Source organism: Dendrobates tinctorius, unplaced genomic scaffold, assembly GCF_039654945.1.
Source record: "Dendrobates tinctorius isolate UK_male_01 unplaced genomic scaffold, ASM3965494v1 ptg000075l, whole genome shotgun sequence".
In the NCBI taxonomy this organism is placed as follows: domain Eukaryota; kingdom Metazoa; phylum Chordata; class Amphibia; order Anura; family Dendrobatidae; genus Dendrobates; species Dendrobates tinctorius.
This window is the reverse complement of record NW_027361743.1, coordinates 42,598,789-42,626,248: the sequence shown is the minus strand read 5'-3', so window position 1 is coordinate 42,626,248 and position 27,460 is coordinate 42,598,789. Positions and strand designations below refer to the sequence as shown.

Here is a 27,460-nt window from a genome sequence, read left to right as displayed (position 1 = left end):
GTTTTGCTTGCTTTTATGGTCAGTGTGAACATGCTTCTACATCATGCATGTCACTCAAATCTACTCCAGTTCAGTCTTTTTGTTTTTCTCACCATGAAAACAGTAGATATTAACTCTAGTTTCTCCTTAAATAAAATACATTTTAAATATAGTTTTCCCACAATGATCCCTGGTGGTGACACAATCAATATTGAATATGAGTCTAACTCAAGGGATCAGTATTAGTAGCAGTGACAGCTGGGCACATATACCTCCGCAGATCACTTTTACCCAAGAAGGGGCCCACTAAAATGTGTTGTTTTTTTTTCAGTAAAATTCATTCATTTCAATCAACATCAGTGATATCTTAATTATCCAGAAACGCTGGACGGTTAAGTTGGCTGTGCACATAGGATAATGATCGGCCGTGATGTGGCTGATAAATCGTAATGAACAGTGAGAGACAATAACAGCTAATCAGGGAACCAGATTAATTTACGGTATATAAAAAAACACAAAAGGGGAATAGTAAATATAGAGCGGACCATCGCTGCAATTTTCCAACCTAGCTGCTCAATTTTCAGAAGTCTGCCGACCATTGCATATAGTTGTAAACAATGGTACTTGGCCTTCTCTTCTCACCTGCGTCTTGTGTGTATGGGCAGATGAGTGTACATGGTTCTCTTACATTTCATTTCACATATCATCAGGTAATAAATGTTAGAGAATGTGTTAGTCTGTCATTTAGACAACTGGTTAGTGATCTATAAGGCGGTAAGTACACGTAATAATCGAGGCTGAAATCAGGACAGAAGGTTTAGTGCTTATTGATATGATTAATGATTTGTATATAATATGACTAGTGTCATTTACTAGACTACTACACAACTTGCCTCTTGATGTAAAAAGTCTGGGAATAAGAGGAACTAAAATTGAAACAGAAATACGGATCACATAAACCTTTATCTCCTGGCTGAAAGGGAGTATCTGCAGTAAGATCAGTGTCTCAAAATGGCATATAGGGCCATGGAGGTCTTTGACATATATGTAAATCCATCGACACCTTTATATCTTCTGTGTTGCTGAATTTCCTAGCAGAGTTGTCATTCATATGCAAATGAAGTGTTAAGTGCTCTGGGCATGACAGAGCACTTCCCAAGACTTTGCCTCCCGAGGCCGTTTCCCCGCCCTGCCCCAGCCTCTTTAGCTTGATCGATAGCTCACAGACTGATCTTCTTGCCTGGTATTGGACGTCAAACAGGGAGTGAGCCAATCAATCAAAATAAGGAGGCAGGTGCTGGGCGGAGAACAACATGGAGAAACCCGAAGTAAAAAAACAGCAGCCATGTTTTTTGAAAACTCTTTGGCGAGAATTCTTTTATATGCTGATTAATGGGGTTATGTACTACTTGGACTACCCCTTCATGAATGAACCAGAGCCCCATCGAAAATAAAAACAGCTTATACTCGCCTCTCAGACCGGCACTGTCCCGCCAATGTCGGTACCACGTCTGTCAGTGAGTGCTGCAGTCAATCAAAGACCACTAATAGGCAGTAAAGCTCACACCTAGCCCAGACATCTGAGTATCATCTGAAAGAAGTGTGAGCTCTGCAGCCCATTACCTGCATCACTCCCCTGACATCGACATCACCATTACGGCGCTGGTCTGAGAGGAGAGTATAAGTTGCATATATTTACAATGGGGACCTATTTTATTTAGAAAGGAAATGATCCAGTAGTGGACAGCCGGTTTAGACCAATAACTGTAGTGTTCACTGATGGTTCTGGCACAGCAATCAAGCAGTTGCGATAACAATAATAGACGATGGTTGGGTCTCTCACTGTATTCTATGGTGCTTTGAAGGGAACCTATGAAGTGATTCTTGCTGCTATAACCACAGACTGCTGCATCGGAGACCAGCTCCATCGTTACATAGCTATTTCACTCTGAAAAGCTGCAAAGCTAAAGAAAAAACTTAGTTGATAACAAGAGCTTGGAAAGGGGTGACTGAAATGACTGTCATGGGAGCGGGTTCCAGCCAGATAAATGACTATTTCTGTGTATAGGGACAGGCCCATAAGCCAAGCACAACTGGGAAGGGAGAAACCAAGAGTGACTTGCCGCAGCACTGGCCATCTCAGTCATGGCTACCAGGTTTTCTCTAAAACACCCCAGTATCCAAGGCTGACATATAATGAAGGACCTGGTCTTTCATACATTTCGTCCATTATTCTGGCAGCATGAATCACCTGAAGGGTGCCTTTTAAGATCAGAGGGCTAGTTTTCTGCCCAGCACTTAGCCGGATTCTCCCAATAGTCCGAATTAGCCAAATGGGGTTAGATCATTTATTGGAGGTGGATCTGTAGAGGATGGATAGAAAAGACCCGTCTTCAACTGTGAAAGGACTGGTGGTGTGTCTACCAATATGCATCATTGCGACATCTAACTAACACCAGAAGGTTTACTAACAAACAGTTACACGTATGAACAACCTAAAGGCAACCTGTCAGGGGAAAAATGCTATTAACCTGCAGGTTAATAATAGTGTTCTATAGCAGTGCGACCACTGTACTGAAAGCTCGGCATAGTGAGTGGCGGCTGTAACCATGCCCCAGCGCTGACTGACAAGTCAGCTCAGCAGTGCATCAGTACAGAGCTGGCTGTCAGTCACTACTGTATATACTGAGCGGTGACTGAAGCTGCTTCACCATAACTGAAAGCCTGAAGTTGCCGGGAGGAAGAAATGTAGCTTGGTTTTCAGTGAAACGGTCGCACGGCTACAGAATATTATTAACCTGCAGATTAACCTCATATCTGAAGGTTACTAGCGTTTTTTCACATGACAGGTTCACTTTAAACACTAAAAGATCAATTGCTTTAGCAAATGTCATGGAATAAGCTTTTAGGACGAATTAACTAATATGTAGGCTTTTTTCTATAATTCCCTCTTTCCCCACTTCCTTATCCTTAGTCATGTGCATTATTACTTTTGATCTCTCTACATATGTTAATATCAGGGGGATGGACTACCTGCAAGGTTGTCGATTTCCTTCTCCTGAAGAAGACTAACCGCATCATCATCTCCTTCAAGCATTAGCTCGGTTTCCGCATTTTGACTTACAACAGCCTGACTTCGGAACGTTTTCTTGGATTTCATGACATCTTCTTCTGTGCCTAAAATATAAAGGTTTCAGACTAGTTAATACAGAAGTTTTTATACACAATGAATATACAGCATATTAAACTATTGGCAGACATATTTAGTTGCACGACCAGGCGAGGTGAACTAGGAGTTATTATAAATTACTATCAAGCGGAGCTCCATAACAAGTAAACCTTATAGATTCTTTACATTCATTGTCCATATGTCCTCCATAAAATTGTTTTCAATCACATGTCGTTGCTGTCAATCAGTTAGCGATCTCTCATGAAATAAGAGCAGGCGGGTTTTCCAGACGTATGAAATCTACGTTTATCTAAATGAACGGCCTGACGGGAATCTTTTATGAATTAGGGTCACATTAATCAATATAAGAAGCGTAGCAGGAATGAGGTCTCCCAAGGGCGGGCTCATTACATGGCTTGTAAAGACTGTCCTCCCACTATATTACTTTAACACTCCACAAATCAAGAGCAACTTATGGAGAGGAACTGCTTTCTTTCTCCTGTCTTATTTCATAACTCCTTCAATGAGATGAATGGAAAAATAAAATCAAAATAACCTCAGAATGTAACCATTGCAGCACTTTTTTCCTTTTAAACACACAAAATGTATTTTAAAATGTTATCCTTTTTATCTAATACTTTCAAAAGTTTTGCCTACTTAGGCAAGCAAATTAATAATTTACACATGTATTAAAATTATATTACCATAAATATAGGTCATACAGATGCATACATAGAAAAATGATATACTGTAAATATATGGGCACACCATTTTAATCCAATTCTCAACATTTCATATCATTCACACCATCTCTGCTGAAATTCAAGCACTTTTGCAGGAGTTTTCTGGCCCCAAAGAGTCACAGTTCAAGGTAAAGAGAATCTGTCAGTAGGATCAATCCTCCTAAGCTGTCTATATGGGCATGTAGGTCATAGGAAGCTGAATAAAGTGATATCTTGATGTTTGGGATCCGATGTCTTAATCCAGAAAACATTTTTTTAAATATGTAAATGAGCTGTTAAGATCTATGGGCCAGACATAGATCTCCCTGAGATTCTGCCTTATTTTAAAAGGAACCTGTCACCTGAAAAAAAAATATCAACCTGCAGGTATGGAGTTAATCTGCAGGTTAATCATGTTGTGAACCTGCCCGGCGCCGATACGCTCACTGCAAGGAGTAAAATAATTTTATTCCTCCCGGCACTGCTCGGGTTTCAGTCATGGGGGCAGCATGCCATAGATTCAGTTGCAGCTCAGTGTATAAAGAGCCGCGGATGTAACCGTACCCCTAGCACTGACTGACAGCAGCTCAGCATTAGGTCCAGCAGTCAGTCAGTGCCAGAGGTGCGGTTACAGCGGGCGCTCTATATAAACTGAGTGGTGGCTGTCCCCATTACTGAAACTGGAACGTTGCTGGGGGGAATAAAGTTAATTTGCTCTAGGCAGCGTGGGACTAAGTGCAGACACGGGCCAATTCACAAAGCTCTACAGTGATATTCGCACTAACACACCAAAGCTTACCCAGTAATGAGACAGAGTTAATTTCTTAACTTGTACTAACACATTTGCACTGCAGGTCTCCTCTCAGTGCTTCAGCTTCCATCTTACAGCCTGCCAGTATAGAGGAGGAGCAGTACAGCAGAGCTAACATCACTGCAAATGTGTTTGCAATGAAACAAGGTTCAACTTTGCTGTACTGTGTTGACTATAATCCGGAACAGCTCTGCAGCAGAGCTTCCAGCACTATAAGGGTACGTGCACACATTGCGGATTCGTGTGCGGAATTTTCCATGCAGAATCCGCTATTTTTGGCAGAATCCACAGGTCAAAATCCGCGCTATTTTACCTGCATATTTCCTACAGATTTTGTGCGGATTTGGCCTGCTTTTTTACACCTGCGGATTCCTATAATTGGATGGGTGTAAAAACGCTGTGGAATCCGCAAAAAGAATTGACATGCTGTGGAAAATAAACTGTTGCGTTTCCACGCAGATTTTTCCACAGCGGTTTTTTTTTTTTCCATAGATTTACATTGTACTGTAAAGTAAATCACTAGGAAACCTGCAGCGGATCCGCAGTGAATCCGCAACATGTACACAGACCCTAAGAGGACGAGTGCTGCTGAGCTGAAAGTGTTTGTAATGAGAAAAACTTCACTTCTGCTGCATTGTGTTATCCTTGATCTTACTGCAGAGCTGTGTGTGATTATTACAGCAAAGTGTCATTACATGTCTCACACTGGTAATGCGCATTCTATTTAAAATAATCTCTGGAGGCAGATTTTCCGGGAGATCTATGTCCAGCCAATAGATCTTAACAACTCATTTACATATAACAAAAACATGGATTTCTTGGCAAAGAGACAACAGATTGCAGCTATCAAGGTATCATTTTATTCAGCTTCCCATGACATGTGTGCCCATATAGACGGCTTAGGAGGGCTGATCCTACAGACCGATTCCCTTTAAATTATATTGGTACAAAGATGGAGGATATTGATAATCGTTTTAATTTAGTGGACTTTGATGCAGAGAAACAAGGTACTGTCTTGTTCCGAGAAGTCATACGTAAGTCATCCATCTTAACTCATATGATACTGCATGAAATGCGCTGAGAAGAAATTATATCTCATTATATCCATCTATCAGCTTCGGGTTAGAAATGATGGAAAGAATTATAACCCAAGATATCTAATAAATAATTACAAGATGAGGTACAAATTTCTTTCACACGGTTTACAAATTGAATGGGAAACCACTACATACGGTATATGTGTGTCTTAATGAGCTCTAAAGGATCCATTCAAGGCTGAGTTCTCGTCATCAGGCCATTATGTCAGAGACACATGCTACTTTATAGCCAAACGGTGTCATAAATCTCCACTGGTTACAATGTAAAAGACGAATATCTTGTCACTTATTTGACATAAAGTGGAATAAGTGGGAGACTCCTGTTGGAGGTATATGTCAGGGCATGCTTCTATCACATACCTCCACTACATTATCTACAATTACACTTGCCTATATAGCGCCAACATATTCTGTAATGCTCTCACACACTGGGCTTACAATCACAATTCCCTATAGTGTGGGAGTAAACTGGAATACCAGGAGGAAACACACACAACCACATGGAGAACATACAAACTGCATGCAGATGTTGTTCTCATTCGGATTTGAGCCCAAGGACCCTCAAGGTCGCAAGCCAAGAATGCTAATCACTGAGCCACTTTTCTCTCCGGGCAAGCCTATGCAAAGCCTAACTTAAAGGGAATCTGTCAAAATGATTTTGCACCCTCCCCCCCCAGGTCTGGGAAAAAACAATTCCATTGATGCGTCACTTACTGGGCTGCTAGCTGCAGCTTTGATAAAATCACTGTTTTATCTGCTGCAGATCAACCAGTTCGCTAAATGCTTAGCTCTATATAACACCGCACACAAAACTGATTAGCAGGTTTCTGTGAACACTGTGCATAGGCAGAAATCTGACATTCAGAGATGGGGGGGCGGAGTTATATACAGCTGGTGAATATGGAGGATTACATGGCAGCAAGTTTACTAGTCCTCTAGTGATAATCTTCTGCTGATGAAACTGTGCTTTTTATCAAAACTACAGCAAGCACTCCAGTAAGTGACATCTCTGGAACCAAGGTCTCTGTCCGAACATCATTCTGCATAAGTAATGGAAAAAACAAATGGGTTAATTCTGTGCTGCTATAAATGAAAGAATGATGCCAATCAAAATGTACTGCAAGTAGTTTGTCAGCGCGTTTCGAAGCTTTACAACTCAGATGATATGATTGTGGTTATCCTAATGATTACGTGTTCAGTAGACCCCTTAGATAAGGGTTCATTCCCAATGGCTTGTGCTCAACAACATTCTATTCTACTGCAGACAGGACAATGGGGGGGTAAGATCCTGCTGCCAAGACACAGGACAGTGGAGAAGCTGCAGGGAGAAGGTGAAGCACCTGGGTCATAAAGAAAATTGTGTGTGTGTATATATATATATATATATATATATATATATATATATATATATATATATATATATATATATATTACTCCCCTTTAGTATAAGATTAGATTATGGAGAAATTGTTGTGATTATTTTTTTTTTTATCTATTTTATGCATTTTTTTTTTGATAAGTTGGCTGCCACTTAAAGGGATATTCCCATCTCCAAGATCCTATCCCAATATGTGGAGGGTGTAATAATAATATTAGCAAATGCCGCCAATTAAAAATGTAGTATAGTTTTTCTGATTCGCTATGTTTCCTCCTTCATATGCAGGCATTGCAGGACCTTAGGCATCCATGGTTATGACCAATAGCAACTAGCTAGCTAACTATCACTTCATCAGTGGACATAACTATGGATACCTAAGGTCCTGCAAAGCCTGCACATGAGGAAAAGGACATAGCAAATCAGAAGAACTGAACTACATTTCTAATTGGAGGTATTTACTAATGTTATTTTTATTACACCTACTACAAATTGGGATTGGAGAGGGGAATACCCCTTTAAATATAGAATATCACTAGCTAAACTCCTTTCAATATAACTGATCCCGTGGAAGAGTCATACTACCACCCCCCCCCCCCGGTTCTGTGAACTGTATATTATATGTGTGAATTAATTGACATAGTGAGAATTCCCATAACTCTATGTAAGAGGATGGAGAGGTATTGGTAACATGGGCACTCAGCCTTGGCACAGATACTGGCACATTTATTCATAAATTACCAGCAGCACAAACATGTATGACAACCATTAGCACTTCCATTACAATATACAGCATGATACAATGTCCGCTTTCTGGTAACATACAGAGGAGGGCATGGGGGGCTGTTAGTGCGGCTCTGTGCACCAAGCTAGATCACCGATAGGGCAATGTATGTTTTAATTTAGTGGACTTTGATGCAGAGAAACAAGGTACTGTCTTGTTCCGAGAAGTCATACGTAAGTCATCCATCTTAACTCATATGATACTGCATGAAATGCGCTGAGAAGAAATTATATCTCATTATATCCATCTATCAGCTTCAGGTTAGAAATGATGGAAAGAATTATAACCCAAGATATCTAATAAATAATTACAAGATGAGGTACAAATTTCTTTCACACGGTTTACAAATTGAATGGGAAACCACTACATACGGTATATGTGTGTCTTAATGAGCTCTAAAGGATCCATTCAAGGCTGAGTTCTCGTCATCAGGCCATTATGTCAGAGACACATGCTACTTTATAGCCAAACGGTGTCATAAATCTCCACTGGTTACAATGTAAAAGACGAATATCTTGTCACTTATTTGACATAAAGTGGAATAAGTGGGAGACTCCTGTTGGAGGTATATGTCAGGGCATGCTTCTATCACATACCTCCACTACATTATCTACAATTACACTTGCCTATATAGCGCCAACATATTCTGTAATGCTCTCACACACTGGGCTTACAATCACAATTCCCTATAGTGTGGGAGTAAACTGGAATACCAGGAGGAAACACACACAACCACATGGAGAACATACAAACTGCATGCAGATGTTGTTCTCATTCGGATTTGAGCCCAAGGACCCTCAAGGTCGCAAGCCAAGAATGCTAATCACTGAGCCACTTTTCTCTCCGGGCAAGCCTATGCAAAGCCTAACTTAAAGGGAATCTGTCAAAATGATTTTGCACCCTCCCCCCCCAGGTCTGGGAAAAAACAATTCCATTGATGCGTCACTTACTGGGCTGCTAGCTGCAGCTTTGATAAAATCACTGTTTTATCTGCTGCAGATCAACCAGTTCGCTAAATGCTTAGCTCTATATAACACCGCACACAAAACTGATTAGCAGGTTTCTGTGAACACTGTGCATAGGCAGAAATCTGACATTCAGAGATGGGGGGGCGGAGTTATATACAGCTGGTGAATATGGAGGATTACATGGCAGCAAGTTTACTAGTCCTCTAGTGATAATCTTCTGCTGATGAAACTGTGCTTTTTATCAAAACTACAGCAAGCACTCCAGTAAGTGACATCTCTGGAACCAAGGTCTCTGTCCGAACATCATTCTGCATAAGTAATGGAAAAAACAAATGGGTTAATTCTGTGCTGCTATAAATGAAAGAATGATGCCAATCAAAATGTACTGCAAGTAGTTTGTCAGCGCGTTTCGAAGCTTTACAACTCAGATGATATGATTGTGGTTATCCTAATGATTACGTGTTCAGTAGACCCCTTAGATAAGGGTTCATTCCCAATGGCTTGTGCTCAACAACATTCTATTCTACTGCAGACAGGACAATGGGGGGGTAAGATCCTGCTGCCAAGACACAGGACAGTGGAGAAGCTGCAGGGAGAAGGTGAAGCACCTGGGTCATAAAGAAAATTGTGTGTGTGTATATATATATATATATATATATATATATATATATATATATATATATATATTACTCCCCTTTAGTATAAGATTAGATTATGGAGAAATTGTTGTGATTATTTTTTTTTTTATCTATTTTATGCATTTTTTTTTTTGATAAGTTGGCTGCCACTTAAAGGGATATTCCCATCTCCAAGATCCTATCCCAATATGTGGAAGGTGTAATAATAATATTAGCAAATGCCGCCAATTAAAAATGTAGTATAGTTTTTCTGATTCGCTATGTTTCCTCCTTCATATGCAGGCATTGCAGGACCTTAGGCATCCATGGTTATGACCAATAGCAACTAGCTAGCTAACTATCACTTCATCAGTGGACATAACTATGGATACCTAAGGTCCTGCAAAGCCTGCACATGAGGAAAAGGACATAGCAAATCAGAAGAACTAAACTACATTTCTAATTGGAGGTATTTACTAATGTTATTTTTATTACACCTACTACAAATTGGGATTGGAGAGGGGAATACCCCTTTAAATATAGAATATCACTAGCTAAACTCCTTTCAATATAACTGATCCCGTGGAAGAGTCATACTACCACCCCCCCCCCCCGGTTCTGTGAACTGTATATTATATGTGTGAATTAATTGACATAGTGAGAATTCCCATAACTCTATGTAAGAGGATGGAGAGGTATTGGTAACATGGGCACTCAGCCTTGGCACAGATACTGGCACATTTATTCATAAATTACCAGCAGCACAAACATGTATGACAACCATTAGCGCTTCCATTACAATATACAGCATGATACAATGTCCGCTTTCTGGTAACATACAGAGGAGGGCATGGGGGGCTGTTAGTGCGGCTCTGTGCACCAAGCTAGATCACCGATAGGGCAATGTATGCAAAAAGTTGGCTTTCATCTCTAAAGGTTGGCAGGATGGAAAGTTAACCTCATCATAGTTTTACCTAAATGTACTGACAGGAAATACTAATGTTTCCAAACATCTGGAAATCCACTTCAATGAAACCTTTTTTCCCCTCTTTCTTCCTTTTGAAGGATGCTATTCCTAGTGGTATATTGAAAGTTCAACACATCAGTATGACCGTTTCAGACAACTCCTTCCAAAATACAGTACAAAACAAGCAATTATTTCAAGATGTGATGATGTTCTGGAGGATAAGAGTTTGTGAAATGAACACCTCGGATAAGAGTTTTCAGTAAATATCGGTGATTACACTTCTCTCTTTGTGAAGCAGCACTTGGAGAAGTCTACAGCACAGTGCTGACGACATGCTCTCCAGGAGAACACCACAAGTGATGACACTAATGGGCAGACATCTTCTACAAGGACTTTGGTGACTACTCTGTGAGAACATGTCAGGGTTAAAGCAGGTCACATTTCAGGTTCAGCCCCAACAGGGGTCACTTAGCACAGATCCCCGACTGGTGGCTGCTAATAACTGAAGATCTCTCGTCATCTATATGTATAACAATGGAAATAGTGGGGCAGAGCGATGCAATATTCTGTCTGGGAATAGATAAAGTGGAGCTCAGGAAAAACATTTTTGTACATGGTCCAGTTTCGCCAAATTGGTGTTGCGCAAAATTTTTGCAACCTTTGGCATTTTCACACCAGTTTTGCCCAGCTCCACCAAAATGGGTACTGCTGGATTGGGATGAGGGCATCATATCACAGCTTGCCTAATTTGCCAAGGGGACACCACAGTGCTTAGTTTGAGCAGACAGACTTTAATTAATACAATTTATTAATTTATTCAAACTCGACTAAAAAAAAATGGTCTGGTGACAAATGGGTGTTACCATGTTCCTTGCGTCCTTACAATCTGACACTGTCATCACTGATGATATCGTGTAGGGTCATACACCCCAACTATTAACACTCAGGTGTCAATTTATACATTTCCAGGAGGAAAAACAAAGGAACAAAACAACCCCATTCTTAAATTGAATCTGTCAGCAGGTTTTTGCTATTTAATCTGATGACAGCATGATGTAGGGGTTAAAACACTGAAATCAGTGATGTGTCACATGTCAGGCTGTTTACTTACAATCAAGGCTTTATCAATAGGACATTATCACTGCCAAGACTGGTGCTCACACCCCTGCTAGACTTAACACACCCCCTCCTCTGATAAGCAGCTCACTGTTCATAGACAATGTACATAAGTGAGTTCTAGTGTGGGTGAGGTTCGCTTTTTCCGCTCTGCTGCATCCTACATTTAAGAACTCTGATTGTGCCAGAACTTTTGCACCCAGTAAACGAAGTGATACATCTCTGGGGTCAGGATCACTTTTCCTACATTAGGTCTGCCCTCAAATGCATAGAAATACATGCAGCCGCAGCTCTGGTCCTGAGTGCCGGCGTTGATGCGAGAGACTCATGCGAGTTTCTTGCATCACATACGGTAGTGTGATCCCGGCCTAAGAAAGATGCACTAGAACTGTAATTTCAAGGGAAACACAATCAAGATACTAAAACAGGCACATAAGGGGAGCAGACAGACCTCCTTTAACAATGACAGAAATGTACATAAATTAAGGCAAAAATGCCCTGTGACATGTCCAGCGTTATGCCATACCTGAAGGGAGGAGACCTGTAAAACTTTTATAAGGATGTCATTTTGTAAGACGATGGCAGAAAACCTTGTTAATGTAATAAGAGGTGGAAGTGTTGGATACCCACAGATACAGAGTTGTAAGAGAAGCAGTCGAAAAATCAAACAAGACTAGTCTCGAGTTAAGGTAACATTTCCATCCTTCCTCTTCATAGTGAAATCGAATCTATCCCTGGGGTTCGGCTGCAGTCATCTCCCACAGAACGCGCTAAGAACTAACCGAATCAGGCCAAATGAAGACAACCGCAGAGAAAACTACCGCTCAAGCGAGATGACAGGAATAGATGAAAGCGTCTCTGCCACTTTTCAGCTGTCATCCGGAAGACAATTAGCCTTACTAGGCATATACACATAGAAATATAAAGGCGATGCTCGGCACTGCGGCCACGCTCTTATACGTAAAGTCACTCACACACAAAGTGACTTGATTTTTGTTTCCAGAGCTTTGATTTTGGGGCATATGGCAGAGAGGTGGGGGGTTATGATATTTCTTAATATATGCTCACCCATGTGCATTATATAAGTATCCTACATATGAGTGCATGTATAGAACGCCCCTACAACAGCTGAAATTCCTCCATAATTCAGATCACCGTAAGTCCATGTGAGCAACCAGGAATGTAAATGGTTTTATGCATACAACCATATTACTGCCATCTAGAACTTCTAGGGCAGTGCTGTAGCAGTGCACTTCTAGACGTCTACGGTGTCTCATAAGTGTCCGATGTCATACAGAAGTCATAGAGCAGCAGAGACACGTGTGACGCCCCAGGGTGCTCTGTATACACAGTCTGCACAATTCCATACAAGTCTGATCTACCTGCCTTAGCAATGAGCTGCAGGGGACTCTTTGTGCCTCCTGCAACTCTGGGATGTGCACAAGGCCAATCTTAAGCCAATTTTAGTAAGTAATGGGATATTGCTAGGATCGGCCATCATCATATGATTATGAGAGACGGACCTCCAGAATGCTCACTGATCCTGAGTTTTTCCGAGCACAGCAACACTCCCAGCAATCTGGCTGTGTGGAGAAGCGCGTCAGAAATCTAGTAATTAATTGGGTGGCCAGGATCGCCCTCGCACAGAGGAAAAACTGTAAAAGGTATACTGAGCAGAAACAGCATTGTAGCTTCTTCAGTGACAGAAGTTGGACCCTTAGAGATATGACAAATCTTCATGACAGCCACCCCTTATTGAGATGGAAATGCCCCTTTCAAATAATTAGGGTCCGCTTAAAGACCATAGAATTAATATTTTTTCATATATTAGTTGGTGCTCACAATGGATCGTTGTTAATTGCCTTAGTTCATTGCTGCTCTGGAAACAACGGCGTACATACTATGATTAAACTTCGATCATCCATATAGAAAAATAGAGAAAATACAGGAAACTAGTAAGCTGTTGGCACAGCAGCTTTAGCACCACCAGCAGCAGCAACAGCTAACACGACAAATGAAACTCCTCGCATTGGCGGTTAGTGGGAGGCCAGCAGTCTCCTCCCCAACTCCAGGGGATGACTCGTACACCAGGAAGATAGTAAAAAGAGTCTTGCAAAAGATGACCTTGGGGGATGACGTTGAAGTGTTCTGACGGTTTTCAAGATGGTGGCGGAGTCGGAGAAATTGAATCCGTAGCAGTTGGCGGAGGTTCTGGCGCCATATTTAACAGGTGAACCACAGAAGGCATATTATGACCTGGTCTTGCAGCCCCATCCCATAGTGTAATTTGTTGGAGGTGTCATACCCCAGGACACATAGCCGCCCGTTGCCCGATGTCTACCGAGACAATGGACTGCAGTGTAGGACGGTGCTGCCCATATTTTGCATATCCTGCCTGCAGTGCTGTCCCTCAACCAGCGGTTGTGCAGGCATGCCCCGTAACGGTGAATGGAGTGCAAATGACTGGCCTGCTGGACTACCTACTCCTTCCTTGCTGGGAAAATGGTGGGCGTCCGCTGTATCCATGGGGACGCTAAGAACTACCCTGTGGCCCGAGTGGTCATAGACACAAACTGTGGTACCGTGTCCCATGTGATGGGTATAGTCAAGGACCTATTACACCATATTGTAAAAGGGCAGGACTTTGCGTTAATTTGGGAAAGGGAAATGCCCGTAGAAAAGCCAGGTCCCTCCCAAAGGCCACAGCTGACTGCTTTCCTTTTTGTGTCCTTGTTAGCGATGAGGATGAAGACGCATCCCCAGAGGCCAACATCCCTTTGGAACTGCCCAACCCAGAGATTTAACTATAAAAGTGGCATCAGACAATGTGACGGTGCTTAATGGTGTTGTTCAAGAGCCAGGGGCCGACACGTGTTACCCGTACTTTGCCGTAAATGGAGAGTTACTATACTTGGTCACCCAGCTGAGAGGGGAGGTAACTGAGCAGTTACTGGTGCCAGGGCCATACAGATGCAGGGTGTTAGACATGGCCCATACACTGTTAGGTGGTCACCTGGGCATGGAAAAAAAAACCCAGGAACTGATCCTCCAGAGGTCCTACTGGCCCGGTTGTCACAGTGAAATCCTAAACTATTTGTAGGTCAAGTCCCACCTGCCAGCAGACCTCCCCAGTGGCCAATATTTTTAGCCCCTTAGTGCCATTGCCTATTATTGAGGTGCCCTTTGATCGCATAGCCATGGATCTAGTGGGACCCTGGTCAAGTCCACCAGAGGACATCAGTATATCTTGGTGGAACCAGACTATGCTACGATATATCCGGAGGACATTCCACTACATATCTCCTCCGCCAAGAGTATCGCCCGAGATTGGATCCAATATCTTCTCTAGAATGGGGTTGCCTAAAGCGATACTGACGGACCAAGGGACCCCCGTTTATATCAAAGGTGATAAAGGGGTTGTGCAAAACCATGCAAGTCATACAACTCTGGACCTCAGTCTACCATCCACAGATGGATGGCTTGGTAGAAAGGTTCAATGAAAACTTGAAGGCCATGTTAAAGAAGGTCGTAGAGAAGGATGGCCGGGACTAGCACTGTCTACTACCATACCTTCTATTCTCCATCAGTGAAGTCCCTCCGGCCTCGACAGGATTCTCTATTTTTGAACTTTTGTATGGCCACCACCCCCGTGGGCTCTTCGACGTAGAAAAAGAGACATGAGAGGCGGACTCTACTCCCTACCGGAGTGTAATCGAGCATGTGGCTCAGATGCAAGAAAGGATTGCCAAGGTGATGTCCATCATGAGAGAACACCACCTCAAAGCAAAAGAGGTGCAGTCGAGGGTGCACAATAGGTCAGGGAGGGTGAGACACTTCAATCTAGGTGATCGAGTACTGATGCTGGTACCTACGGTAGAGAGCAAATTCTGGGCCAAGTGGCAGGGCCCCTACGAAACAGCTGAAAAAGTTGGGTATGTCAACTATAAAGGCCACCAACCAGGGAGAAGGAAGCCCTACCAGTTATAACCACATGAAACTAATTAAGCCATGGCGAGATAGGGAGCCTGTTAAAGCTCCATGTTTGGTGGCCAAGACTGAAGCTGACGTGGGAGAAGTTAAGGTGGCAGAGACGCTGTTACGTGCCCAAAAGCAATAGTACCGAGAGTTGCTACAGTTCTCGGACCTGCCAGGTTGTACAAAGGTCATAGAGCATGAGGTTCTGATGGAGCCTCATGTCCGGGTCAACTTGAAGCCATATCGGATTCCCAAAACTCGTGAAGAGGTGATATCGAAAGAGGTAAAGCAGATGACGAACATGGGAGGCATTGATGAGTCCAAGAGTGGCTGGCCTAGTCCAATAGTCTTAGTACCGAAACTATATGGAGAATGACGGTTTTGTAATGACTATAGGAAACTTAATGATGTCGCCGAGTTCGATACATACCCAATGCTCCATGTTGATGAGTTAATTGAGAGACTAGGGCCGGCTTGGTACATCACTACCCTTGACCTCACAAAAGGATATTGGGTTTCAAAGCACTCCAGCCACATTACGTAGAACTATGGACCGGATCCTAGCTTCCCACAAGAGGTACGCAGCAGCCTACCTGGACGAAATTGTGATCTTCAGCAAGGATTGGGGGAAGCCATTTGAACAAGGTCCAAGAGATACTTGATGCTCTATGGAAGGCGGGATTTTCTTTAAAACCGAAGAAATGTGTCTTGGGTATGGAGGAATCTAAATACTTGTGCTATGTTGTAGGCAGGGGTGAACTAAAGCCCCAGATAAATAAAGTTGAGGTGACCCACAGTTGGCCACAATCCCTCTCAAAGAAGCAGGTCAGAGTGTTCCTGGGCATTGTGGGCTATTACTGCCGGTTTATCCCTAACTTTGCGATGGTAGCGGCCTCTCTGATGGACCACCTTAAAAGGACAAAGTCGGCTATGGCTAAGTGGTCTCCAGAAGCGGAGACAGCCTTCCAGGAACTGAAGCTAGCCCTGTGTAAAGAGCGGATGTTGGTGGCACAAGATTTCTCCATGGAGTTTGTGGTCCAGACGGACGCATCAGATGTCAGGCTGGGCACTGTCTTATCTCAAGAGGTTAACGGGGAAGAGCACCCCATAATGTATCCGAGTCGGAAGTTGTCATCCTGCGAGCAGAATTATTCCATAGTGAAGATGTTATTTTTGGCCATCAAGTGGGCGTTACACAATCTAAGATACTACTACTACCTCTTAGGCAGGAAGTTCAGACTAGTGTCAGACCATGCCCCACTGAAGTGGATGAAGGAGAAGAAGGGGGAAAATGCCCAAGTGACCAGGTGGTTCCTAGCACTTCAGAATTCTTATGCAACGCCGGTGTCTTTGTGCCTTGTTTCCCCTGCGTTACTATGCATGTCTGTGTTATTACCCTTTGCTCCTTTTCCCCTAATCAGCTGGGATACTGTTGTCTGTTAATATTCTGGATGCTGCTCAGTTCCCTGCTTTGCTGCGTAGCCATACATGTGTTGTAGAGTCTTGGCTCTGCTGCATGACCCTCCGCGTGTGCGGTCTCTGGCTGCCACTGTGGAAGTTATCCGCGTGTTGCGAGGTCCTCTGCAGCTGATGCATGACTTTCCACGTGTGTCCATGCATGCAGCTGCTGCCAGGTGCCCTAGGCCTCAGTTCCTGTGCTGGATATGCTGTACCAGTTTCTGTCTGTGCTTAGGGTGCACGCGGCCACACCTTCCTCGCTTTTATTAAGGCCAGCATGTGCGCTTGAATTGCTGTCCCCAGCAATGTTCTCCTGCTGTGCCTGCGCGACGCCTGAGGCCTGAGAGAGATGTTCTCCTGATATGCCGTGCCAGATGACCCTGGACTGCATCAACCCGTGATGACAACCTGCCATCGTCTGACGCCTGGAGACCTGTGATGTTCACCCTTCCTTGATGTGTGGAATTGGGAGCCTGGCATTATTGTGTCTTGTGTTCTGTATAATGACTTTATGTAGTAAACTTTGTTTCTTCTTACCTGACGTTGTGTGGTGTTATCTAGCCCTGCATATCACCACATTGCCCACATGCTCAGCTGCCACAGACCCTGGTCGCTGCCCTTCCCTAGTCCGAGTAGGCTCGGGTCCCCCTCGGTGGTCCAGTGGGTTCAAATTCCATTACCACCTGGGAAGCACGCACCACATCATCGTGGCCTAGCAGTGTGGGAGCGTAAGCTAAGCCGCGTCTTTCCATGACATTTAACTTCCATGTGAAGCATAGGCGAGGGAAACTGCATGCCAATGCTGATGCTCTGTCAAGAGTCCATTGTTTGATGGCAGGTGAATCCCCGGCTTTGGGCAGAGACCTTGAGTCGGACAGGTCCTTGAGGGGAGATATGTGTCATTGCGGTTATTAACTGCGGTGATGTGAGCTCAGAAGCACTCTCCAGCATATATAGTTGCCGAGAGAGTTCTTAGGCCACTCCTGGGCCGAGTTTTACGAGCAGTCATAAGAGATGGGTGAAAATGACTGCTCACATATAACCCTTGAGGCGTGGTTTGGCAAATAATATGGAAAAAGTGTCTAATTCAGTGTCTGAACCTGAAGATGCGTGGATCTCCTGTGTGTTGGTCTGTGCTAAGACCTAAAGAACTGGAAACTACCCCGAGCGGGCGGATCCGCTGTATTGTATGAACTTTTTACTTTGTGTTTTCACTTTGTGCCAGAAAAAGCGTTTTTTTTGTTTGTTATCCTGAGCAGTTGATGAACTTTAAATAAACTTGCCTATAAGTTTCAGCAATATCGCTTCCTGTGCCTACCTCAACAGCGGCTGAGTACAAATCTCTACAATACATATATACAAACAAACAAACATACATTTGTAGATTGTGAGCCCTCGCGGGCATGGTCATCTCTCCTCCTGTACCAGTCGTGACTTGTATCGTTTAAGATTACTGTACTTGTTTTTATTATGTATACCCCTCACATGTAAAGTGTCATGGAATAAATGGTGCTATAACAATAAATAAAAAGAATAATACATACAATGGAGACTTTTAGGTCTTTCGTTACTTTCCACCATTACATCTTACACTCCACAAGTTTATAGAATAGAATTTTCCAAATTGCTTTTTTTGCTGCCCGATCGAATCAAACTTCCGAGATGGCCCAGGTTATATTTTATCTGATGTAGGCAGATTACAATCAATAACTAGTTTAAGCCCAAAAGAAATAGATCTGGGAGCACTAATGTGGAACGTAGTACGTATTAGTCAGGATACAAAGAGTGGCAATGAGCAGATTGGTTTTGTAGCTACTCAATTAGAACCTACTTTATTACATCAATACCGGCCCGGGTAGTTACTACAACGAAGGGTCTGCATTTATCAATGTGAAAGTGGACATACAGGTCCGAGAGCTGCAGCTCACAGCGAGAAGGCATCAAGGACACACTGAAGGGAAAAAAAGTGGATCAATATTAACAAGCTTTTCATTTCATGCTTGCCCAGTTAGGGGAGGGCTGACAATATACTCAGATTATGGGAGCTACCTTTGCGTAACACAAGAGAGGTTATTACCAAAAGCAGGGGAAATGGAGTGTTCTCCACACTGACAGGACTACTAACAGGACTGTGCTGCTTCTTAAAAGATGCATTAAGCAATGCCACAAGTCTACCCGAAAAGACAATTTATTTATTTTTTAACCTCTGCCACCTTCGGACTTTATATCCTCCTTCAGATAGGGTCGATAAGTTTAATATTAGGAATATGAAGTTATGAGATCATATAATTAGAATGCTTGTGTTCTATACAGAAGAGTGAGCCCAATAGTAGAAATCAAAAACAGCCCCCTTTATGGAGCATGCCTGAAAAACTGAGACCATTATCGCCCCTCGTCTGCCAACAATACACATTCAATAGCTCAGACGAACACTCATGTGGCCAACAGCTATTCTATTGATCGCTCCATACACATGCACGATCAGTTTGGCTCAGAATTCATTTGTTATGAATTGGGGAGAGAGGGGAATTTGCTGCCAGACACCTAGGTTGGACAAGAAAAATTCAACACGTCTAATCTTTTCCTCTTCCAACATAGGCTTAACAAATGTAGGTTGAACACCTAATACAGTGAGATGGTTGGCAGGTTTGGCCATCTTTTCCCGGGAGAGGAGAGTCCTGCATACGTTTTTACTACACAGTAACCAAGAGGATGACACCAATCGGGACTGTCCCACACCTTATAGTTTGCCCATCTTATTTTGATGCCCTTGCATGAAGCACTGTATGGTAACCCCCAACTTTGCAGTCTCAAGAAAGTGACACAACAGACCCTTACCAAACATTTTGTTATGCTATCCACCAAGTTATAGGGGTTGTACCAACTTTGAGAATTATCCCTAATATTGAGGGTAGAGAATAAATTCTCAACTGCAGGAGATCCAGCCACTGAGACACACATGGATCATGAAAATGTGGCTCTGCGGAGCCCTGAGTCAAGGAACTGTAGCTCAAGTATGCGCATCTCCATATCATTCATGGTCTGTGGGATAGCCAGAGATCGCCAAGTGCTTTACTCAACTATATCTGGCAGCCCCATAGAGATTGAATGGAGCAGAAGTGTGCAAGCTAACCTTCCTTCTACTCAGACAGGGCTCTGCAATTCCTATTCTCGGGATCAGTGGGGGACCCAGTGGTTAAAGTTATCCCCCAGTCTGATAGATAGGATATAAAACTTTCAAATTTGGTACAACTATTTTAGCCTTAAAGTATGTGTGTTATTTCGAGAAAGGGGTTATTTGCTAAAACCAGATTTCCAGTAATCAATGGATGCAAGAATGCAACTTGTACTAGTGGGATAACTAATATAGAAACACTAGACTTGATTTAGAGCCAATAAGTGAAATTATATGACACCGGTTCCCATGTGTGTACCTCGCATACAGCATATCATTATTATCATTCAGGCAACACGGGGAGCAGATCTGTCGTCCCGCTATGCTGTCCCAAGGACAGTCTAGTATAAGTAACAGATCTGCTCTCCTATTAGCAAAATAGCACAATATTTATAGTCCCATTTCAGCAAATCAGATCGCTATGGGACATCAGCAATTAAATGGAATCTGTCACCTATTAATCTGGGTATACAGGCTATAGACTGCTGGAAAAAAGTCCTACCTGTGTGTTTAATATCAGATGCCTTGTTGCTGATAAATAATTTTTATCACTTTATGTAAATTACCTTTTCCAGGCTCTGGGGAGGATGGTGCCTGGAAGATAACTCTGCCTCCAGAGCTTGTTTCAAATAAAACAGGGAGTTACCAGTGTGAGACAAAACCAACACAGAACAGGAGAAATGAAATTATTCTTCTTACAAACACATTTTTTGTTTTTCTCTCAGCTTTGCTGTATTGCAACAATTACAATATTACAGCCCTTTCTGCCTGTGAGATGGAAGCTGAGAGGAACCTGCAGATGTGTCAGGTATAATCACACACAGTTCTGCGGTGAGATCAGGAGAGCGGCCATTACACATCACACTGGTAACTCCCCCATCTTGTAAAACAAGCTCTGGAGGCAGAGTTATCTTCCAGCCAGCATTCTCCTCTGCAAGAGGTCATTTACCTAAAGTGATAAAGAGGATTTATCAGCAACAAGGCATCTGATATGAGACATATAGGGAAGACTGTTTTCAGCAGTCTATAACTGTAGGTCTTGCTGCAGTGATAGTTTATTTTGATCCAGCAAGGAGTGTAAAACAGATCTGGTCCAATGTTTCGTCAGGGAGCGGTCTTCGTCAAGGACATCTGTTGCAGGTGCAGGTAGGCAGAAATCTAGTAGAGCAATAACGTAAATTTTAAATAAAGAGGTCCTGATAAATACCAATCAAAAGAAACTGGCACTTAAATGCGTAGATCAAAACAATGTTCGGATTAACACCAAGACGGTACCCGAAAATAAAGAGATCCAGTAATATTACAAAGATATATAAATTTTATTATTACAAAATTTTTTATAAATACATAATAAAGAGCAATGCCCAAAGGGGAACACTGAACAAAACGCTGTTATCACCGCTCAATAAATCTACCAATAGATGCAGAGTGTAAATTTAATATCTTACATAGATGTAACTATAAGAAAATATCAATACAAAACTGCATTCATATGCCACATGTTCCCAAACATGGGAAGATAAATATATCACTACCAAGCTATATCATTTATATAAAAGAGACACTCACAATGCCCATTAAATCACAACCATACAGTTGACAAGCACTAGAAAATAACCAGGATAATTCCTTAAAGACACATAACATGGGACAATAGTGAAATTATCTTGAAGACAGTAAAACTTAGGTGGCGAAGCGTGGCAAATCCTCCCTCACCCACTTCCAAGGCTATGTCCATTATAATGACAAAATAATCACGATACCCATAGCAAAATGTAATACAACATCAAGGCCAAAGATTAAAAGGCACTAATAATAATAGCCAGGGTAATATCTGTGCTGATATGAGGCATAAAACAACTATGAAATTACCTTGAAGTGGGTGGAACTAGCGTGGCGCAGTGTTGCGTGTCCCCCCTCACCCCTACGCACGTTTCGCACGGGCTTCTTCCGGGGGCGCCCCCGGAAGAAGCCCGTGCGAAACGCGCGTAGGGGTGAGGGGGGACACGCAACACTGCGCCACGCTAGTTCCACCCACTTCAAGGTAATTTCATAGTTGTTTTATGCCTCATATCAGCACAGATATTACCCTGGCTATTATTATTAGTGCCTTTTAATCTTTGGCCTTGATGTTGTATTACATTTTGCTATGGGTATCGTGATTATTTTGTCATTATAATGGACATAGCCTTGGAAGTGGGTGAGGGAGGATTTGCCACGCTTCGCCACCTAAGTTTTACTGTCTTCAAGATAATTTCACTATTGTCCCATGTTATGTGTCTTTAAGGAATTATCCTGGTTATTTTCTAGTGCTTGTCAACTGTATGGTTGTGATTTAATGGGCATTGTGAGTGTCTCTTTTATATAAATGATATAGCTTGGTAGTGATATATTTATCTTCCCATGTTTGGGAACATGTGGCATATGAATGCAGTTTTGTATTGATATTTTCTTATAGTTACATCTATGTAAGATATTAAATTTACACTCTGCATCTATTGGTAGATTTATTGAGCGGTGATAACAGCGTTTTGTTCAGTGTTCCCCTTTGGGCATTGCTCTTTATTATGTATTTATAAAAAATTTTGTAATAATAAAATTTATATATCTTTGTAATATTACTGGATCTCTTTATTTTCGGGTACCGTCTTGGTGTTAATCCGAACATTGTTTCAATAACGTAAATTGTAAGATCTCTTTCACGTCAAGGTGGACCTTTGTGGAGCAGGAGCCGTGAAACAGGAAATGCAATAAGCAGGGTATGTCCTTGACAAAGACCGTTCCAGGTGGAAACGCTGGTCCATATCTGTTTTTGACTCCTTGATGGATCAAAATAAATCACCGCAGCAAGACCTACAGTCTCATTTTCTTTTGTGGTGCTCAGGTTTCTTCCTCAACATGGAATGATTTTAAAGGCATGGGAAATTTGGTCAGTCCCTGTTTTGTTACGTATAGTACCTCAAAACTAACTGAACAAAGAGTGATCTGCTACTACAAACAATCAATTAGCTGCTGGGATGTATAGGAGAACCCACAAGCAAGTGTTCTATTTCCCTGCAGCACCACCGCAGGAGGGATGAAGCATTACACTGCTCTGCAGTGCACGAATGTTCCGAGTCTTCCACAGTGAAAGATTTTGTAGCCATTCTCCACTCTGGCTACTAAATAGGGATTTATCTAACCTGACAATCCCTCTAATGCTTACTTATAAAAGATGACACTAACTTCTGCCCTCAAAATTATTTTCTATGTAAAACTTTCAGTAACACATTGTGACTACATTGTACTGTGGCAGGGGGAGCTGTACTGATATTGTGGTCAACCACTTACAAAAGAAATGGAATGAACTTAAAACACATCAGGGTAAAAATATCCGCTAACCCAGTGTTTCTCAACTCCAGTCCTCAAGACCCACCAACAGGTCAAGTTTTCAGGATATCCTTAGCATTGCACAGGTGATTTCAACACCTGCTCAATCATTAATTTCATCACCTGTGCAATACTAAAGAAATCCTGAAAACATGACCTGTTGGTGGGTCTTGAGGACTGGAGTTGAGAAACACTGCGCTAACCCATCCTGGCTAGAAGACTGCACAGGTAAATCACAGGACACCATGCTTGGCTGGACACATTGTTGATACGCCCGTGTGCTTCAGCACAGCGTTAGGTGTGCACCATCAATAATGATTTAGGTCTACACTCGGTAAGGGAAAAGGGTTTGTTTTTCTTCCTGAAGGTCACAAAGCCGCTCTCTGCAAATCCTGTCAGCTGTGGCCCCTGCAGTATGTTTCTACTACCGGGCATAAGATAACTGATTCATTTTGTCATCCTTGCTCAATGTTTGCGCCACACCAGGGCTGAAATGCACCTCCAGACTCAATCTGACGCCTTTAACAAGGTTCACGCCTTAATATTTCAAAGCGTGCAGCGCGGTCACAAAGAAAGTGACACCTGACAAGATAGAGAGCGGAGAAAAAAAAAAAAATCAGAAGATTAAAAATGATACATTCTCCAGTACGCTGATGAAGAATACAACAGGCGCACTTCAGCATAGAGGCCACGATGTGTTCATCCTAACAATCCCGGATATTCTATTCTACATCACCGTCTATTCATTCTAACCACTCCACACATGACAGGCAGGTCCTTTTATCTCTTTGCTACATCCATCATAATTTACGCTAACAGATTTGCAGCTGCCAGGAACTTGAAGAAGGAAAACTTACACTACTGATGTAATCAGCATCTGGATCTCCAGACAACAGCAACTGAGTAGGACTATCTTATCAGTCTCAGGTGCTTGTCCACTTTAGAAATCCCTTTTTTTTGTCAAAAAGGTTTCTGGGATATAAACTGATCCAATAATATACTGCTGCCAAGGCCTGCTTTGGTCAGCAGCAAATAGTAGAAGAACTGTTCAGATTCTCATGTGATGCAACTTGCCAGCATTCCGTCAGCACTGTAGGTGTTATGACCCTTTCCTCACTTACTGGCCATTGTCTTGCTTGCCCTTAAATGAAAACCCAGTTCTCAGTTATGTATGTATTCAGTTTGACAGACAGAATAGAAGGAACAGAAAGACAAGCTCCGCCCTCTTCTTCCTGTTGATGAACAAAGCCCGCCTCCCACTTCCTGTACAGAAATAAAAACATCCCCCACTTCCGGTAATCTGATGCTACTACTAGAGACAGGTTACACTTGACAACAGGTAGTGGACAGCAAGTTAAGCAGAAAGTTGCCTGAGCGATCAGTGGTCATCTAACTCAGATTTGCCGAACATGGGATATTAAATGTGATACCAAGATTAAACAGATTCTTTAATCATTTAAAAGTTTATATTTTACTAAGTGCCATGAAGCCGGTTTTGACTACAGAACACCATTGTATAATGTTTTCAGAGAATGTTCTGTCTTTCCTTTGATCTCTCCCGAACATTATTGGACATTTTCCTATCCTACAAAGCTTTATAATAAAATTATATTTTAATGCACTGGGATCATCTTGTTGCATTTTTTTGGGGAACATTCATTCTTCCTTTTAGTGAATTTGTGACGTGTCCCACCTAGTTATAAAAGGCATGCACTAGAAATACATGAAATAAAAAGGGGTTTTTCATGTGCATTTTCTTTAGATCAATTGTGTGGTCTGCTATGCCTGTAGCAGCATAATTATACTGGTATGTATGTATATTATACAGGAGCTGGAACAGGCAGATAATCAAGTTTAAGAACCATATGGAATTTTTAAAGAGCGCTCATTCAGAAGTCCATTGACAAAAAGAAAGAAAAAAGGCAACTGCTCTGGAAAGCAGCAATTTTGGGGAACACTGGTTCCTGTCAGTTGCCCTGTACGGAGTTACAGACCTATTAAAATGTAATTACGTAGCTGGCTGTGTGACAAAACCCAAGCATTTATCCCACATTCTTGACCAACTTTTGCATAGTATAAGATTCTTATTTTATTTGGGAATGTGGTGTGTTTGAATGCGGCTGGTAGAAGTACAAGATACATCACACCGAGGATTCACACTTTATGTTTGTAGCCCCAAGAGGAAAAACGGTTTGAGTGGACATTAGTTGTTTGGGTATAACTCCAACACAGCATCATAGGAGGGCCTTAGATAGAAAAATAAATAAAATTACCCAAAGCAAGAAGAGACTGGGAAGGAGAATCCATTGACTTTTTTGGGCAACAAGGTAATTTTTTTCCACGTCACAAAATGTAATTGATGAAGGTTAGCACCCTGTAACTTCCGTAATCACTACAACACTGGAGCCACGGAGCTCCACCAAGCGTCACAATTTCTTTTTTCCTAAGATCGCTAGAATGCATTGGGATTGAAATCCACATATAATTGAGACTATCTTTATACTTGAAACCTTTGGTAGAGATTTATCAAAACTTGTATAAAAAAAAGTGGAGCAATTCTCCAGGTCATTAATAAAAGTCTGTTGGAAAAAAAATCTATTAGAGAATTCGGAGTTTCATATGGGAGCTCCATCAATCAGCTGAAGCAAAAAACTACTGCAAACAGCAATTGTTGTTCAGGAGGATCCAGCTTCTCTATCCCTAATAGGGATAACCCACTGGTTTCAAAGCTTCATTTCCCCCCGTGGTGGTGCTCCAGAGAACCTGAACATTTTCTGCCACTTTCTTTCGCATATATCAGAAGATGTCCGGTTGGTCCCAACACTGGTAACCCTACCATCACACAACTGTCTGGGGCCCATCTAACAAAAAGCTAACACCCTTAATTGCCATATAGCTACTTTTACACTTCTGCTAATATCACCAAGGAATTGAGATTGATTAACTGAAGAGGTTGTCCAGCCTAAATCAACTTAAAATTTTATAGAAAAAAAAAAAGTAGTCATATGCACTTTCTCAATACTACATTACTCTGATTCCAACACTTTCTAGTCCTCCAGTCTCTGCTCCTGATCATGTTAACACTGCAGCCAACTAGTAATTGGATTGGTGGTCCTGGCACATGAAGTAGAGAGACTAAACGGCACGTGAAGCGGAGAGACTAAACGGCACATGAAGCGGAGAGACTAAACGGCACGTGAAGCGGAGAGACTAAACGGCACGTGAAGCGGAGAGACTAAACGGCACGTGAAGCGGAGAGACTAAACGGCACGTGAAGCAGAGAGACTAAACGGCACGTGAAGCAGAGAGACTAAACGGCACGTGAAGCAGAGACTAAACGGCACGTGAAGCAGAGAGACTAAACGGCACGTGAAGCAGAGAGGCTAAACGGCACGTGAAGTAGAGAGACTAAACGGCACGTGAAGTAGAGAGACTAAACGGCACGTGAAGTAGAGAGACTAAACGGCACGTGAAGTAGAGAGACTAAACGGCACGTGAAGTAGAGAGACTAAACGGCACGTGAAGTAGAGAGACTAAAAGGCACGTGAAGTAGAGAGACTAAACGGCACGTGAAGTAGAGAGACTAAACGGCACGTGAAGTAGAGAGACTAAACGGCACGTGAAGTAGAGAGACTAAACGGCACGTGAAGTAGAAAGACAAAACGGCACATGAAGTAGAGAGACTAAACAGCACGTGAAGTAGAGAGACTAAATAGCATGTGGAGAGACTAAACGGCATGTGAAGTGGAGAGACTATATGGCACGTGAAGTAGAGACTCTAAATGGCATGCCAAGTAGAGAGACAAAACAGCATGTGAAGTAGAGAGACTTGTGGGGGACTCAAGCAACAGATGATCGGTGAGGCAAGTTAATTTTTT

At 42.4% G+C, this 27,460-nt stretch overlaps 1 protein-coding gene across 6 annotated transcripts in view; it reads right to left on the bottom strand.

Annotated features, from left to right (window-relative positions):
- Positions 1 to 27,460, bottom strand: part of NBEA (neurobeachin) — a 915,436-nt gene that overhangs the window by 299,727 nt on the left and 588,249 nt on the right. For all 6 annotated transcript variants that reach the window (XM_073583206.1, XM_073583210.1, XM_073583208.1 and 3 more), the window contains one exon: positions 3,013 to 3,156. In XM_073583206.1, coding sequence (XP_073439307.1) covers positions 3,013 to 3,156 — 144 coding nt within the window. The remainder of the gene's footprint in view (positions 1 to 3,012; positions 3,157 to 27,460) is intronic.